Source organism: Apteryx rowi, unplaced genomic scaffold (genome assembly GCF_003343035.1).
Source record: "Apteryx rowi isolate R43461 unplaced genomic scaffold, aptRow1 scaffold_71, whole genome shotgun sequence".
NCBI classification, from domain to species: Eukaryota; Metazoa; Chordata; class Aves; order Apterygiformes; family Apterygidae; genus Apteryx; species Apteryx rowi.
In genome coordinates this window covers 1,783,749-1,799,877 of record NW_020450994.1, presented here as the reverse complement: position 1 = coordinate 1,799,877, position 16,129 = coordinate 1,783,749, and the positions used below count along the sequence as shown (strand labels likewise).

Below are 16,129 nucleotides of genomic sequence, written 5' to 3'. Positions count from 1 at the left end.
AATCCTTTCCGAATCCCAATCGCCTTTCATACCCAAATCTGCTTCTGATGGTAGCTGGGAGGTAACTGATCTCATTTAACAATACTGCTAACCATAACATCACAGCACTATGGCCTTTGACACCTGTTTGATCCTCTTGCAGCTTTTGTCTACTGAAAGGAATAGTCCCATCTTAAAAGATATTTTAAAAATAAGATAAGCAACAGCTTTCATCCCAACTCTGTCCATTTTTATTACTTCTTCAATTTATCACATACTTCATTTATTAACTTCCACAAATTGATAATGAGGAATATCTTAATGACTACTCATGTAGGGTATCAGGATACCATGGCATACAAGCCTTAATGTGTAATAGTGTGTTAATACACTGGGCTTAGTATGAAGGAGGTAATAAAGCAGACAAAATAGAGAAGCTTTCAATTTGATGCATTAGGCTGCCAGCTTTACCAAGAGTCTCCACTTTGCRGAGAAGAAATGCTCTGGAATTGCAACCATTCCAAGGAGGTAAAAGAAGAGGACGTGCCAGCAGTCTCAGTGTGGCAACAGCACCAGTGCTACTGAACCAGAAAGAAAACGCTCGCCTGTGGTGATTTCTTCCAGTTGCTTCATACTGTTCTACCCCACATATCGAACGCAGAAAGCAACAAAGCAACAGCCGATCAGCGCCACAGTAGATGCTGAAATCACAGTGACCGCACTGCCAGCAACACTAACCAAGAGCCCGAGGCCCACGCCGAGAATGATCTGGGCCAGCTGGACCATGCAGGTGAGAGCAGCGCAGTCAATACCCTTCCCTCGCCCGTGCTCTCTGGCTTGGTCTCCATCCTGCAGCTTCAGGTTCTGCAAATAAACACAAAACAAAGCCCAGTGAAATGTGAACACTGCTAACTGGCAGCTCTCAGCCAATGCTTACAGGCAGCGCTCCTGTCACGACCCTCAGGTGCAGCAAGACGGGCCAGTAGGTTTCTGTGTCCCATCTTCGTTTTTCTGCCAGTCCCTCAGAGGTTACATTCAGAGCCTTTATGAGCAACAACGAGCTTTCCAAGCTCCCCTCAAATTGTCCCATTTCTCCCACCAACCATGTTTCCCTCTATCCTTTCTCTCAGGGGAAGAAAAGAAACTTGGTGAGAAAAAATAGGCTTTTCCTTGAAGTTTGGGTCTATTCGAGCTCTGACACAAGGTGAGAGTTTCACAGTACAGAATACCCCGTCAAGGATACTTTAGCTCCAACTCTCACGTGCTTAAAGGAGAGCGCCAAGGGATGTTAAGATAAGAAGAGTCATACACACACATCCCACACACATACAGATCAGAAATGCTTCTCATGGAGSACTGTGCTCTGAAGTCATGCTTCAAAGCTCAAAAAACAGTTCAATACTAACATCTTAACATAATGGTTTTATTGYCGATAAAAAGATTTGAAAGCAATGCCCAGACTAGGATTCTACATTACAGAAATCCATTATCAACTAATGACATTCAAGTGATATACATAGCAGAGCAACAGGCTTGATTTATTATATATGAGCATCTCTTCAAGGAAAGAATTATTCTGGTTTTGTTGTGAAATTATTTSATAGTTTACATATTTATAGTTCTTGTTGCATAGGCTATTGAATGTGTTGTAATAGACAGAGCTTCCAAGCTGTATGGTAGGTGAGCTGCTGTCTCCTGGTATCCAAATGCTCTCAGTCATCAGGATGCTTTTTGCTTTTCCCAAGACCTTATTACATTGCATTTGAGATGTTACCATGCAAAGTTCAAAAGTATTGGAGAAAAACAGTTATTCTCTTCCAAATCCAGTACACAAAACTGAATCGGGATCCTAGGGAACAGCAGCACACAAAGGAATCGAAAGGCCAGTATTTTAAAACCCAGCACGTGATTTTGGAAGAATGCATATTGGTGCAAAATACTCTGTCTACTTTTTGTTCGCGAATAATATGGTCTAACAATGTCATTTCATCTGAGGTATTTCAAACTTTAAATACAATATTTTTTTAAACTATTTTGCTGGGCTCTGCCCAGTGTCCCTATGTGCCAGTAGTTCTGAGCACAAATATATGAAGGTGCAAATGAATGCAATCTTGCACTTGATGTTTCCTCTTTATCTTTTCTATCTTGTCCATTACAGAAGGTTTGGGATAAACCTAATTTTGGTAATATCAGATCTAACATAAAATTATATATCATTTAACATCTGGCAAAGCAAGTACCACACATCAAAGAAGAAACAATCAGCTCCCTTCCAGGTAATATTTGAAGATATTAGCCTATTAAAGTCCATGCACACTTCACTTCAGCATATTTTATTTCACTGCTATCTTGGAACAGAGCTAGACTATGATTTGGCTTTTACTTCCTCTCGCTAAGATGACTGGCCCAAGGTTGGGACTGTGATCTCACCCTAAATTGGGTTCAGTCGCTGTGCTTTGTTAAATCTTTTTTAAATCCTTCAACATGGTTGTTCTCTGTTGGAAGGAACAGAGAAATAACTGAAGAATTAGGAATCAGTTCTATGAAATATTTCATTACCTTGAAAAATCCTCCTAAAATTCAGTAGAATAATTAAAGAGTTTTCTTGTATTCACCATTACGATGATGATGCTTAGAAGTTGTACAGAACAGCAGGATGTATTCTCAAGGATTTAATCTAGCCCTGTGCTAGTCTCAGCTATATATATATATATATATTATATATATATATATAAAAAATATATATATATGTATATATATATTTATATTTCGACTGTTCAGCATTTCCCTTATTCATTTCTTCAAATATCACAGGATATAATGAGAACTTTTCCTAAATCCTTCAAATTCTCCTCAATCCTTCTTCTTTCCATCTCTCTCACCAACTTAAGAGACTTCAGACAACTTTTCCAGTAAGGAGCTCAACACCTTACATGACAAGAAGATCCTGCCATGCCCAGTAACATGACATATGGAATGCAAGTTCTTCCAGATTTTCTTTGGAAGCAGGATTTCACGTTGGGGAGGACCAAAAACCAACTCCAGACATTAGAGAGATAATGAAAACATGGAACAGTTACAAAATGGGGAACAGAAACATGTTTGAAAAGGGGCAAACATTTGTTTTGAGGCATGAGGCCACAGGAAAGAAACTCCCCTCTGCTTGGTTAGGAGAAAAGGCCTTGATGGTCCCCTCATGCCCTAGGCTGGGGTGGTTCTTATACCTTCCTCTAAAGCATCTGTCACTGGAGGCACAGGCACAAACCACAGAACTGAGACAAACAAATATTCTGTTCCAAGCAAGTAAATTTTCTTAAAAACAGCTGTTCTAGTATAAGAAACATATTCTTGTAGGCATCTAATTTAATACTAAACTACATAAAATTGTTTGTACTTGAATTGCATACTTTTATTAGCAAATAGTTTTTGTAACACTTTGTAGTCAATTAAAATTTTTGTCATCCTTTACAGTTTGGTTATTAACTCCAGGGACTCAAAAGTCAAGTTCTCCACTAATATGAACAGGTTAAGCCTCCCTGAACCCAAGTTTGGCACAGTTATTCAATCTGAGCCTCAGCTCTCCCTTTTGCTTTTAAAAACAAAGACATGCATGCACACAACTGTGTACAAAACAGTGATTTAGATTTGATTCCCAGGATGGCAGCACTTACAGCCCAAACTAGAGCCCTGTTGTCTGTGTACTGCCTGAACACATACTGGGATCACCTTTGTTTCAATTGCGATGATAAATAATAGTTTGTTTCAATGCATGACTGAATTTGGAGAATTTGGAATGGGACCTTAGCAAAAAAGTAGTATATAGCTACAACCCAGCTTATAATGTTAGTATGGTTAGTTAAAGTCCTGAAGCTCTCTCTGTCAGAAACTTTCTTTTCATAGCATCTGTGTCACCACAAATAGTGTGAAATTATTACTAAAGTCTTTCCTCCAGTTCTATCCCAGTTTTCTCCCCAAACAGATTAAACAGACCTTGCCAGATATAAATTTACCCTTCCTTAGGCCTTGAACTCACCTCTTCTTCCCTGTGATACTCTGCGATGAGGTGGAACGGCACTGTGTACAGCGTGCTGGACATGACACCGAAGAGGGAGCACAGAGCCAGAGTTGAATAGATGTTGGGAAACAAGCCAATTAATCCAGTACCTAACCCAAAAAGTAGGTATCCAATGAAATAAAGTCCCTTTAATCCTATATATGGCAGAAGGGCTTTCTGCAAGTCTGTGAAAAGAAAGGGAAAATGGTGATGAGACTTACAAGAGGTTTCTTTTTGTAAGATACAATGAAGGGAAAAATCTTACAGATTTTGGAAGTTACTTCAAATTATTATGAGTATAAACTTGCAGCAGATACTTCTTCCTGACTTTCCTCTCTCTGGTAATACTCTTATTCTGAGTTAAGCAAGAGCAGAGAAGAATCAGTTAACAGGTATTCTGTAAGAACTGCCCTTGCTGGCAACCCTGACAATTTGCTGTTTGATTATAACACAAGCATTTGGCAATAACCTCTCACTGAGCTGAGAGGGGTGCTACACAAATGCCTGTATTTAAGATCCAAAGGGGAAAGGATTTCCATCAAGCCTCTTTTAGATGCTCAATTCATCCCCCGAAATGCTACTAATTTGATTTTTTGGATAGCAGATAATTTTTTTAATCCTGGGTAAGAACTATGGTAAGATCTGTCTGGGGAACTGGGCTAGCATGTTTACATGCAAGTCTGCAGAGCAAGGTTCATGTTTTTGGCAAGAAATTCTACTGCATTGTGAAAAAGTTATTTTGTGAAGAAGGCAGATAGGGAGAAGCACTAGAGCGACCTTCTGAGAACCTACAGCTACGTGACTCCTATGTAAAGAGCGTCTTAGAATGACGCTTACGGCATCCATTTTACTCTAGTATTTAACTTTAGGATGATTTTCAGTGCTCAGGGTCAGTCCACATATAGAGCAATACCTTAGTCCCAAAGTGATCCCACATCATGAGGTCTGGTCAGGAATTGTTCATGTTAAGAGATAGGTTTCTAACAATAATGAGAATGCAACATTTCTTTAAGTTTTAATGTGAAAAAGCAGTAAATTGGGGATCATTTTGTTTTTTTAAACAATGGCAAACACATTTAAACACTGTTTTGAAGTACGGTGTTGGAGTACATTCCTGAGTACTTACAAGAATAGAGTGACGAAGAAATCGCATTAATGCACAGCCCCCAACATCCAACTTCTACTCCTCTTTCATAGGCATGGTAAAGCGTGGAGTTACGAGGCGCATAAGGACTACCCTGGTATACAATCTGAAAGAGACCACAGAGATCACAGAAGGCAAGAACGTGCTGCATGTATATAATATCTCCTTACTAGGGCTGCATGGCACCCCAACACAGGGTCTCATCCTTGGGCCGTTCTTCTTGCTCCACTCCTACTTTCTTGTCTTAGCCTCTCTCTCCTTTTTTTTTTTTTTATCTACAATTGCTTTTCTGTTTTGTTTTGTTTTCTCTTTCAGGCTTGCCCACACACACTCATTTTTCCACCCAGTCTCTCTGAGAGTCATTCTCTTATTCAGTTCCTCATCCAGGCAAACAATTTTTTTTTCTTTAAAGTTGTTTATATATACTGCAGGAAACAAAAACTCCCTCTCACCTAGAGAGAAAAAAAAAAGGCAAGGAAATATGGGGTACTGGGTGGAAACCAGAGCAAAAAGGAAGTGGCAGTGACAGGATTGGTGCCAGGAYGCTGGAAGGAAGGAAGCAGACAGGATCAGGTAAGTGAGCATCACTGGGAAAAGACATACAGTCTCACTGCTTGGGAACAGCCAGGTAGAGGGAGGACTTGAGTATCGTGAAGGCAAATCGCTGGCAGAAGGGACTCATCCAGGGAAGGGTTTAAACAGATATGGCAGGGACAGTCAAACCGACCAAGGGGACAAGAGCCTTGGGCTACAGATCCAAGTAGCTCAGTGAGTGCAAAGAGCTGCAGGGGCTCAGGCCAGCGAGGCTCCCGTGCTTCCACCTTCGGACGAACGGCCTTGCATGGGCAGGCGGTGCTGGGCGGGGGGCAGCTCCAAAAGCGGGGACTGAGAAACATCTGTGCTTCTTCAGTCAGGAAACCTGCCCGTCCCTGAAGCCAGAGCGGAGAACAGATGTGTTTGGAGTTGCTCTGAGAGCTTCATGCTGAGCAGTGAAATAGATACGAATACCCTTACAAACGCAGGCAGCCTGATACCCAACAGAGGCCAGCTTAGAACAGGGCCTGAGAGCAATTAGCTATTTTACAAAACTCATGTTTGGGCACTCCAGATATAACTGGCTCTGACACCGTTGTCATTTCTTCAAGGTTCTAATGCATTCTCATTTTTTTTTCTCTATAGAGGATGAAATGCTACAAGTAAAGAAAAGCAAAAGGATTTTATATTTTTACCTGTCCCATGAAATCTGTGAAGAAGAGCATGTTGGACAGGAAAGCCGTCCATCCCAAGAGGTGGCTCACACACAGATTGCGATAGTGGGATGGCATGCTTAAAAGTGTCTTCAAGAGTGATTTAAGCGTCATCTGCTGCTGAGTCTAAACATAAATATTTAACAGTTGTTAACAATAAACTATTTAACAATAATACTGTATTACTGCCCTGACAGCAAATAAAATAGCTGACAGCAAATGGAGAAGGCCTCATCCTCTTTTAAATGCCAGACTTCCTAAGTTTCCTATTTGTTTTTTTTTTTGTTGCTTGGGTACTGAAAGTCCTTCCATATATTTTCTATTTGTCAGAGCCAATGCCTAATAAAGTCATCTGAAAGATTCACAGAGACATTGGGAGAGCTGGGGTACATCACTAAGGATAAAAACATTTCCTGCTGTTACAAGCAATCAGTAGGATTATTATTTACTTGTAGAATGAAGTGAAAATTTTCTGCCAAAACAGATTCTCAGTGGAAAACTGGAGATTCAAAAAAAAAAAAATTTTCTTCATGAAGACTATCAGCTTTCCATCGAAAATTTAAAGCTACCATAGAAAAAAAAAGTGACAACCAAAATACTTCTTGAGAATTAAGAATACTGCAGTTCTGAGACCTTGCTCCCATTCCCTTTTGTGTATTAAGCTCCCTAGAAAACTTCACCTCTTCTGATGCAACATTACCATGAGATCCATTATGCACCATCTACCCCCCATCAGGCAGGGAGAGACTGATACATCACAGGAGATGCAGCACCACCCAAAATCCTAGTGCCCAGAGAATGTGAGTCCCAGCACCTGAACAACTCATCCCATGGGAAAAAGGACTCACTTCAAAATCAAAACATTACAGGTATTGGTTAACAAACTTTTACTGAAGGAAAAATAAAATTTCTTACCATCTTCAAAACCCCATCTTATCTCCCTCCTCCTCAGTCTCAGTCCTGGACCCAAAGACTCTCTTCTTTTCCAGTTACATTCATCATATCACTTGTATGTTAAGTATGATGTGCATTTTTTAACACAGTAGGTGTGCTGTCACACATTTGTGACATACCGATCTTACTACTTTAAAGCTCCTGCATGATTCTTTGCTTTTAAAGAAAAAAAATTTCTTGTTTTATCTGTGAGTGATGGAACATTTCCAGTTTTCTCTAGTAACATTTGGAGGCAACGGTGTTGGGAGAGATGGTAAGGGGAGTTATATGGTCATTAGATGTGGAAGAACCATAAAAGTTATGTTCATTACTGGAAAGCAGAATTTTATTGTAAATTTGCTGTAAGCTGATGAAATATTCTCCTATCTTCCATGTTCTAGTTACTTTCCACAGTTCTGCTGTCCTTTGAACTAGTTTATGCTGCTAGATGCTCTACAAATAATCACCACGTAAAAGGTTGGAAAATATTTTGCTCCAGTGAGAGGTTTTTAATCCTCATAGGAATGCCAAAATTCAAGTTGCTGACTTTTACCTTAAGCTGCATATTGTCCAAATCCCTTGGAATTTGTCTTGGCATCACTGTCACTTTTAATTGCATTTTAAATAAGGTAAGATTTCTATTATACTACAGTAATACAAAAAAAAMCAACCAAACTAAACACATTGACTCATTAGTCAAACCTAATTAACTCATTATTTCAAGGATAATTACTACTGTTTGATCTAGCATATATAATTTGTTCAACTCTTCCAAATAGTTCTTTAAAACAGCCTTTCCAATCAAGGTATTAACAAAGAGTCAGAGAACTACAGAGGACACTATTGTAATGACAAATGATCGGTTGAGAACCAGCCAGAAATAGTTGTTTTCTATTCAGATATTTTCAAAAGTGGAAATGCATATATTCAGTACATACCAACACACAAATCCCACACTAATATTTTTAAATGAAGAGTTGAAGTTTGGCTCAGGCCTCTATTTAAGTGGCTTACCCTTCAATAGCCCAGAGTACCCAACCATTTTCTCTATAAAATCACTGTAACTTAAGGCCTAAGGAAGCTTCATAGGGATACATGGGAATCAATATGACTTATGTTTTACGGCAGCAGGTCCTGAGTAATTTGGTACTAAATTAAAGAACAAAAGTAGAATCATTTTGGATGTCTATTCCTACTGTAACAAGTCAAATCTCATTAGATAACTATGGGGACTATGAGCATTAGCAAGAGCACTAATTCAAAAGAAATAGGACTCTAATGCCTGCAGCAAAAAAAGAGACACAGAAAAGCAGGAAAGCAAACCATTTTTTCAAGAAAGCAATGACAGTAATGAATAAACTCAGAAAACATGTGCCACATGAGACAGACCATTTCTGCAGTGAGAGAGTGTCTAGAATTTATACAAGCCCAGGCACATCAAAGAAACATTGGATGGATGAAAGCACTCAGCCTCTGACAGACTGTCCTGCTGACCACTTAGAAGGGAGGGCAATGGACAAGCTGGAACAGAGCGGACAGCAGAGCTTTACAAGCRGTGTCAGATGTCACTGATTCAGTGGGATTAGTTCTTGCAAAGCAACAGATTACCCCGTTCCATAGTCTGCTTCCCTTGTTTTCACTGGATCTGCTCTCTCTTCCTAGTTTAACTTCCTTTCTCTTAGAGCCTACGTTGGCCAGACAGTGCAATGGCATTCAGAAGCTTTGGCAATCATGAGGATGCTCAGAGCGAACAGTGCTGGCAACGGATGCTGCCTGCTGTGGCTGGCCTAGGCTGGGGAAAGGGGGGACGCGCCGCAGCGTGCTAGCGATATTCTGCTGGCAAACTGTTGCTTTGCTGCCTCCTCCCTGTTGAGTTTGGCTGGTGTTCTCATCAGGCAGCGTTCATCTTTTATTCCACCTTTGTGTAGTACCCGGTGTAATAATATMGTCATTTTGGATAGGAATAATAAGTGCTACTAGAATGGAAATGATAAAGAGTAAAAGATAATAAATCCCTTTTACTTGTAGCCTAAGCACGAATGTAGGTTTCTAACTTTTAACCATCTGCACATTCTCAGTATTTTTTTAGCTGATTTCCCAAGACTTATTTCAGGGATAGATATACATAGTGCTAAGACATCAAAAGTGAATTTAAGACAAAGGGCAACTGTTTTGTTACTTATTGTTATACTAGGAACCAAACATGTATATTATTAGCCTTTGCTTACCTAGGATACCATGAAAGTGCAGTCAGGATTCCTAGCACTGCAAATCATCAACAAAACAGTAAAAACTATTATCTGTTCCTAAGACTATTCTAGAAATGTGATCTCCAGATATTTTTCAGACAGATTCACCTTTTCCTAATTGCTTTAGACTGAAGCAACATCTCATGAAAATGCAGCATGAATAAAATGCCAGTGGTGAAATATTTGCAAGTACTCACTACTCCCTCCCACCTGAAAGTTATCCCAAAGACACAGCTACAACAACAGTTTAAAAGAAAACCAAAGCCTTGGAAGGGAGGCAGTGTTGTAAAACTGAATAGTGATTTTAACTGAATTAGTGTTGTCAGGTACTTGCTGAAACGCTGAGCAGCAGCATAACTGGAACATTTATCAGAGCAGGGAACACTTCATATATACTACATATGTGGGTGTTGTTGACTTCAGTGGAAGCTACAGATTTATACCAAAGATTAATAGTATCTAGTTCTTGTCCACAATATGTTGTGAATTCTATAGAGATTAAAGGACAAATTATATCCTCTTGAGGAAACACACGTGAGGAGGATATGAGGAGTTTCTGCTGTGTGTCAACACAGAGCTGAAACTCCAAACTGGTTCTCCCTCATCCCTGCAAAATGTTCAAAGCCTGCAAGACCAGTCTGTCTCTGTCCCTTCTGTTGAAACTGCTGTATAAATAATGAAATAGAAAGCACGGCAAAGAGAGGCTGACTCTATAACTTGGTGGAGGATTTTTTTCTGAGAAAAGGCTCCATTTCAAATAGTCAGCAATAGGTAATTAAAAAGGGGTAATTGGTGGTCTCCAAGGTTGCAGTTATATGGGTTACAAAGTCACCTCTGCACTTACCTCTGTATGTGATGGACTGGAGGATTTCCCTGGTTTAGGTGCAGCCTTTATTTCAGTATATGCTGATTTTAAGTAACCATTCTTGATGTCTTCTATGGAGTTATACTGACAGGGTTCAACCACTTCCAACAAGAACTTGGTCTCTTCACTGTCGTATCTGAGAGGGACTTCAGGGATACTGCACAAGTGTACAGTAAGGCAGACTAGGAAAACTAAGGCTGCGAAGAAGAACATCACCTGGAATTCCGATACCAAGTGATGTCCCAGTATGGTCTGACTCCAGTCCATAGCACCTGTCAGGTAACCTAGGGCTCCTCCCAAACCTACAGGGGAAAAAAAAAGGAGGGAAGAGAGAAAAAAATTATCGGTTTTTATGAAATAGATGAACAATACGCAATATGCTCAACATGTGATCTCCTCTAGAAATGACTGAATAATCGCCCTTCGGATATCAGGATATGTGGGAAGAATCACAAGAAATTAGAACACTGAGCTAATCACACATGTGAACAGTTACCAAACATATCCTGAAAAATCTCCCCAGCAATGGTGGACAAAGCTCTCCATGAAATGGCTGAACATATAGCAACATGGGTCTCCACCCCTTTTCTAGCAAATATTCTCTGAGCCTGATTCAGAAACATTTCTCTGAGGCTTTCTTCTCTCTTAAACAGTGCCTAATACAAAACAAATCCCTACAGCAATTTGTTTTTAGTGTGCCATGAATATAAAAGACTTCACAGAATAGACTAAATATAATTTTTGTAGTATATCAAGGCTATCTGTACTTTAGACCTTATAAAACATATTTTATACAGCTGAATACAAACAGAAATACTGCCTCCATGTGAAATTTGCAAGAAGGAAATAAAATCAAAACCATTTATTTGTAATCATCACAATCCAAGTACCTCAGCTCTAGAAAAAGAAAAAAAGAACACATACAAATGTGAATTTCCTTTTACTGGTTTTCATCATCTCAAGAAACAAACAAAAAAAATCAGAGTAAAGATAAAATGAGAATACTATCTTGTCTCCTGAAGTTAATAAAATCAAAATTCAGCTTTTTTTTAATACAATTTCTTCTTTTGTTATTAGTGCACAGTTTCAGTAGCGCAGGAAGATGTGCATTGTTATGTACAGTATGGAGCTTTGGTACTGGAAGCAGCTTCGTACAGTCCCGACACCTTGTTAACCAGGTGGTTCTGCAGGATGTGAAAGTCGACTAGCATGGAAGAGTTTGAAGAAATGGCAATTATTTCTACTCTTCTGCCTAGGAGAACTGGAACAGGGTATGGCAGAACCAGTCTGTCTAACAAAAATGAAACGAAGGTAACAGGACCGGCCTTTGCCTGACCTAACAACCATGTGATTGTACTTTCATTCTGGGATTTCTGTACTTCTTTCCCTTTTGGGTCTGATTATGGCCTTGCTTGTTTTAATGAAAAGCAGCTAAGCTGGTAATATCTTCTTGACGAAAAACAACACTACATTTTTGCACAGTGGTAAATGTTTTATATTTGAGATCTTCTTTACATACTGTTTTGACAAAAAGTAATCATGATACTGGAAGGCACAGTCTGAGTGTTGTACATTGGATATAGGCAGTATCTCCTTCCTCAGTCATCATAAGTCCTTAACTGCAAAATATCTGGTTTCACGTTTGGACCTTAAAAATGATGAAGACAAACTGAAGAGCAAAATCTTGGGGATATTTAGTGTAAAAAGAAGGAACTAAGCTGGGAGCTGAAATAACTCAGTATCTAAAACAGAAGCTAGGAAAGAGAGGCAAAAGGAAGGATACATTCTGTGTCTACTCTGGATAGTACAAGGAGCAATGAATCTAAGTTATAGGGAATGGATATGAAAGTTAAATTTTAGGGAAAACTGKCTTAACAACAAGGCCAGTGAAGTGCTGGAATAGATTGCCTTATGGGGGCTAGAGAATCTCTATCACGGGAGGATTTTAAGAACAGAGCAATTAACCATCAGGAAGGGTTTAGATGCAGATGATCTTGCTATAGAGARCACAAGGTGCTAGACCAAGAACTGCAACATTTCAGAACATGTATAACTGCAATCAAATGAAGCAAGAGCCTGGACTGAACTCCTCAGCGTTGTTTTGTGAAAGTTATGAAGCTATGAATTTTACACAGGGCCTCTATCTCTATACAAGAGCCTAGCATATATTGAAGCATTGCTGACAAATRGAAACCAACTATACAGCTTTTTGTATCGCTTGCTCTGTGTCACATATCGAGCCAAAATGTTGTTTATTTTTAACCTTCTATGGCAAGGAAACAAGTTGCATTCCTTAATTTTTGCTTCACCAAAAGCTTAAAAAAAATCAGAACAAGCTGAATAAAAACCACTTTGCTTTCTAAAACAATTAATTGCTCTTAATTTAACCATGGGTAAGTTGCTGTAAATATTCAGCCTTCTGCAGCAGAACCCCTGTAGCAGCCATCACAAGTTGCTGTTCTTTGGAGTAGTGAAAACCCAGCAACAAAAGACTCGTGACTGAAGCACAGGATCAGATGATCAGTTCATTCAAGATTAGAAACACAGTCAGAATAAAATCCATGCAACTGCCTTCCCCTCCCTCCAGAGGTAGGAAGCAAAARAAGGGATCGGAGTACCTGTAAGGAGGGCATGGTAATGCAGACCTTTCTCTTTTTCCTGATGAGAGCAGACATCAAATAAATACGCTTTGATGGGGCCATCAATAAAGTCAGCTGCAAAATCAAAAAGCACTACTCCGAGCATGGTAGTGACAATTGCCCACGTCTGCTGCTTGTCTCTCTCAGCGATGAAAGCTACAAAAAGAAAAAAACCCTCACTCTGACAACTTTCACGTGCTTCACAAGCATTTTTCTGTACACAACAGTGCCATGTTCTGCAAAAATCACATTTTATCTTTCCTGGTACATCCAAATACAAACATTTCTCAGTTTTCTATGGGAGAGCAGTGACACAAGAGCTGTTTTCACCAGTGCCAGCTGACATCCAAGAAGCAGCACAGCTGAGTTTGTGCAGGGCTGAGCTGTGCTACATTGACTTACTGCCTTGGGTCAGCACAAGCTCCGGGTGCTCCAAGCTCCACAGTCAAGAGCACCACTAACTTTCTTTTTTCCTTTACACTTGCACTGCTTGCTCTAGTAGCCTCAATCACCTTTTGTATCACTTTTTTATTTTATGCTATTTGTCCCATCCTTCCATTGTTTTAGATAATCACAAATTGACTATAACACATGAATACCAGTATATACAACATCAGTGATACCCAGGAACAGAGGACAAATCAACCTATAAAGACCCACTCCTCCCCTCACTGGCAAATCACAATGACAACAACTTTCCATCAAGACTTTGAGAAAGTTGCAACTGAAATACAACAGCAACTAGGGATGTCACTCCTATTTGGTTTTGCACATTCCTATTGCAACACAGTTTCCAGGAAGTTGCTGATTTTTATTATTCATGAACACAACACATTCCCGAGTCAAGTCGGTGCTGCAATAATTATAGGTATATATTTTGAATGCCAACACATCTCAAATAGGGATTAATACGCATTCAGTTTGGATGTGTACTGGCAACATCTGTCGTTAAATTTAATATGACACATTTTAGTTCTTAAAACCCTCTCTGGGCCCAAGCAGTGTTTGACTTTTACRAACTGGTGGGCAATCACACCAACATACAGTATACAGTAATCACATGCACAAATTACAGAACAGTCAGTACATATCAGGCAGTATCAGGACTGAGCTGGTATAAAGACTGTACTGTTCCTCAACTCCTCTGATGCAGCTGAGTAATGCAATACCCAATTTTAACAGGAAAAAATCTGAATCTTTCTGATTCAAAAGGCTAGAATGAGTTTTGTCTGTCAGCACAGCATATGCCCCTCACTCACCTGAGGTCATCACGTCCCCATTGAGGTACAAAGCCATGCCTAACAGCATTATGATGCCCAGACCCAGAACGTAAGGTCTCCTCTTGCCCCAGCTAGAGGTGCAGTGATCACTGGCTGAACCTACCACGGGCTGCAGCACAAAGCCCAAGATAGGGCTGATGAGCCACACCAGGCTGTAGAGGCTCTTGGGCAGCCCTACAGTGAGCAGCACCGGCGTGACGAAGGCGGCCTCCACGGCATAGCAGAACTCCCGGCCAAACATTGCCATGCTATGCATGATCAGCCTTCCTGTCCCTTTCTTGCTTGGCTCCGCTATTCCAGTTCTCRCCACGGACTGCAGCGTAGCCCCCTCCTCCTCCCTGCTGTTGTCCACATTGGCCTTGGCCACCTCAGAAGGGGGTGGAAGAGATCCAYAGAAAGTCTCTTTTGTTAAGGTCATTGCTCTGGCTAAGTCCAGCACGCCGGGCGGCCGGTGGGGAAGTCAGCGCTGCCTGCTAGGCTGACATGGAGCCCAGATCATACGCCAGGGGAAAYTGGTCTGTGCTGGGGGAGGGACTCGCATACTTTCATGGCTCTGCGATCACAAGTTATGAAAGGAAGGGGGCAGGGAAGCATGTGTTAGCATTCGCAGATGTGCCCTCTTGGGTGTCTGCACAGCTCCCCGCCACCCATGACTCAATACCAATTCTTAAAGTGCGAAACATGCACATACGGGGTACCTACACATCACGTGCGTGAGGCGCAGGATTAGCTGGACACAAGCTATTYCGCTGGTTTCTGTAAGACAACGATGATACCCAGAATCTAGAGCCCTCCCTCCGTTCAGCAAGCAGCCTGAGCACCAGACGGCGTGCTGATTGCCTGGTGATTAGAAAGGAGGGGAAAAAAAACCCAAAAGACTATAATCATATATTCAGCAAAAAATTTCAATGCACTTTAGGAAGATAAGTAAGTTAACCTACCTATTGCTCTAGASTGTTAGTGACAGATAAAAAAGCTTGACAAAAGTCTGTCAAAAAGCAACTGGTATTTCTTTTGTGTTGGTTGTGTGCCACCCTCAATGCAATTGATTATTTTCTCGGTTTCTGAAAAAACGAAGGGTATTGGGATCACCTAATTTTTTTTAAACAGTCTTACCTGCCACATAAAAAGGAGTATTTTTGGCAAGAGAACTGAAGGCTTTAACAGAAATCTGTAGCGACATATCAAAACCATACCTTTCAGGTCAGCCACCCGAGCGAGGCAGCTAATCCAGTCTATACTGAAGTTAACAGGAGGTTTTAAATTGGCTTCAGTGGTGTTGGGTCAAAACCTAGATGCACTGTAGATTACACTTGACAATGTTTACTGTTCTCTGATGTAATCAGATATATCTGGGATAGAAAAAAATGTCAAATCTTATTGCAAGGGTGTATAACATTCAGTAATTCATTAGAGTTGTTTTCAGCTGGAAACTTAAATGCCTTTTGCTAATTGTTTATCTAATTTTTCAGGACCTACTAGATAATTCTTGCTCCCATGCAGGCATTCACGTAATAAAATGTAAAAGGGTTTTGTTGTAGTAATAAGGCTGACACTTTGGCATGACATACGTCAATGTACATATCTCAGCTTTGGAAGATTTTGTAAGTAACAAACTAATGTTTAGCAAGSTAAACACTACAAAACAAAAATTAAGCAACCCCTCATAACATAATTCCTGACTTGCCTAACTAAAGAAAACTGTATTAAGGCCATATAGTTAACTCTTTCTAAAAACG

The 16,129-nt window shown here is 40.2% G+C and overlaps 1 protein-coding gene across 1 annotated transcript; it reads right to left on the bottom strand.

Annotated features, from left to right (window-relative positions):
- Nucleotides 1-14,808, bottom strand: SLC45A2 (solute carrier family 45 member 2). The gene is made up of 7 exons (XM_026087218.1): nt 14,370-14,808; nt 13,090-13,266; nt 10,451-10,773; nt 6,407-6,550; nt 5,160-5,283; nt 4,013-4,218; nt 1-843 (listed from the first exon to the last, which is right to left on the bottom strand). The coding sequence occupies exons 1-7, from the start codon at nt 14,806-14,808 to the stop codon at nt 619-621; spliced, it is 1,638 nt and encodes a 545-aa protein (XP_025943003.1). The 3' UTR covers nt 1-618.
- Between the last annotated feature and the right edge of the window lie 1,321 nt (nt 14,809-16,129).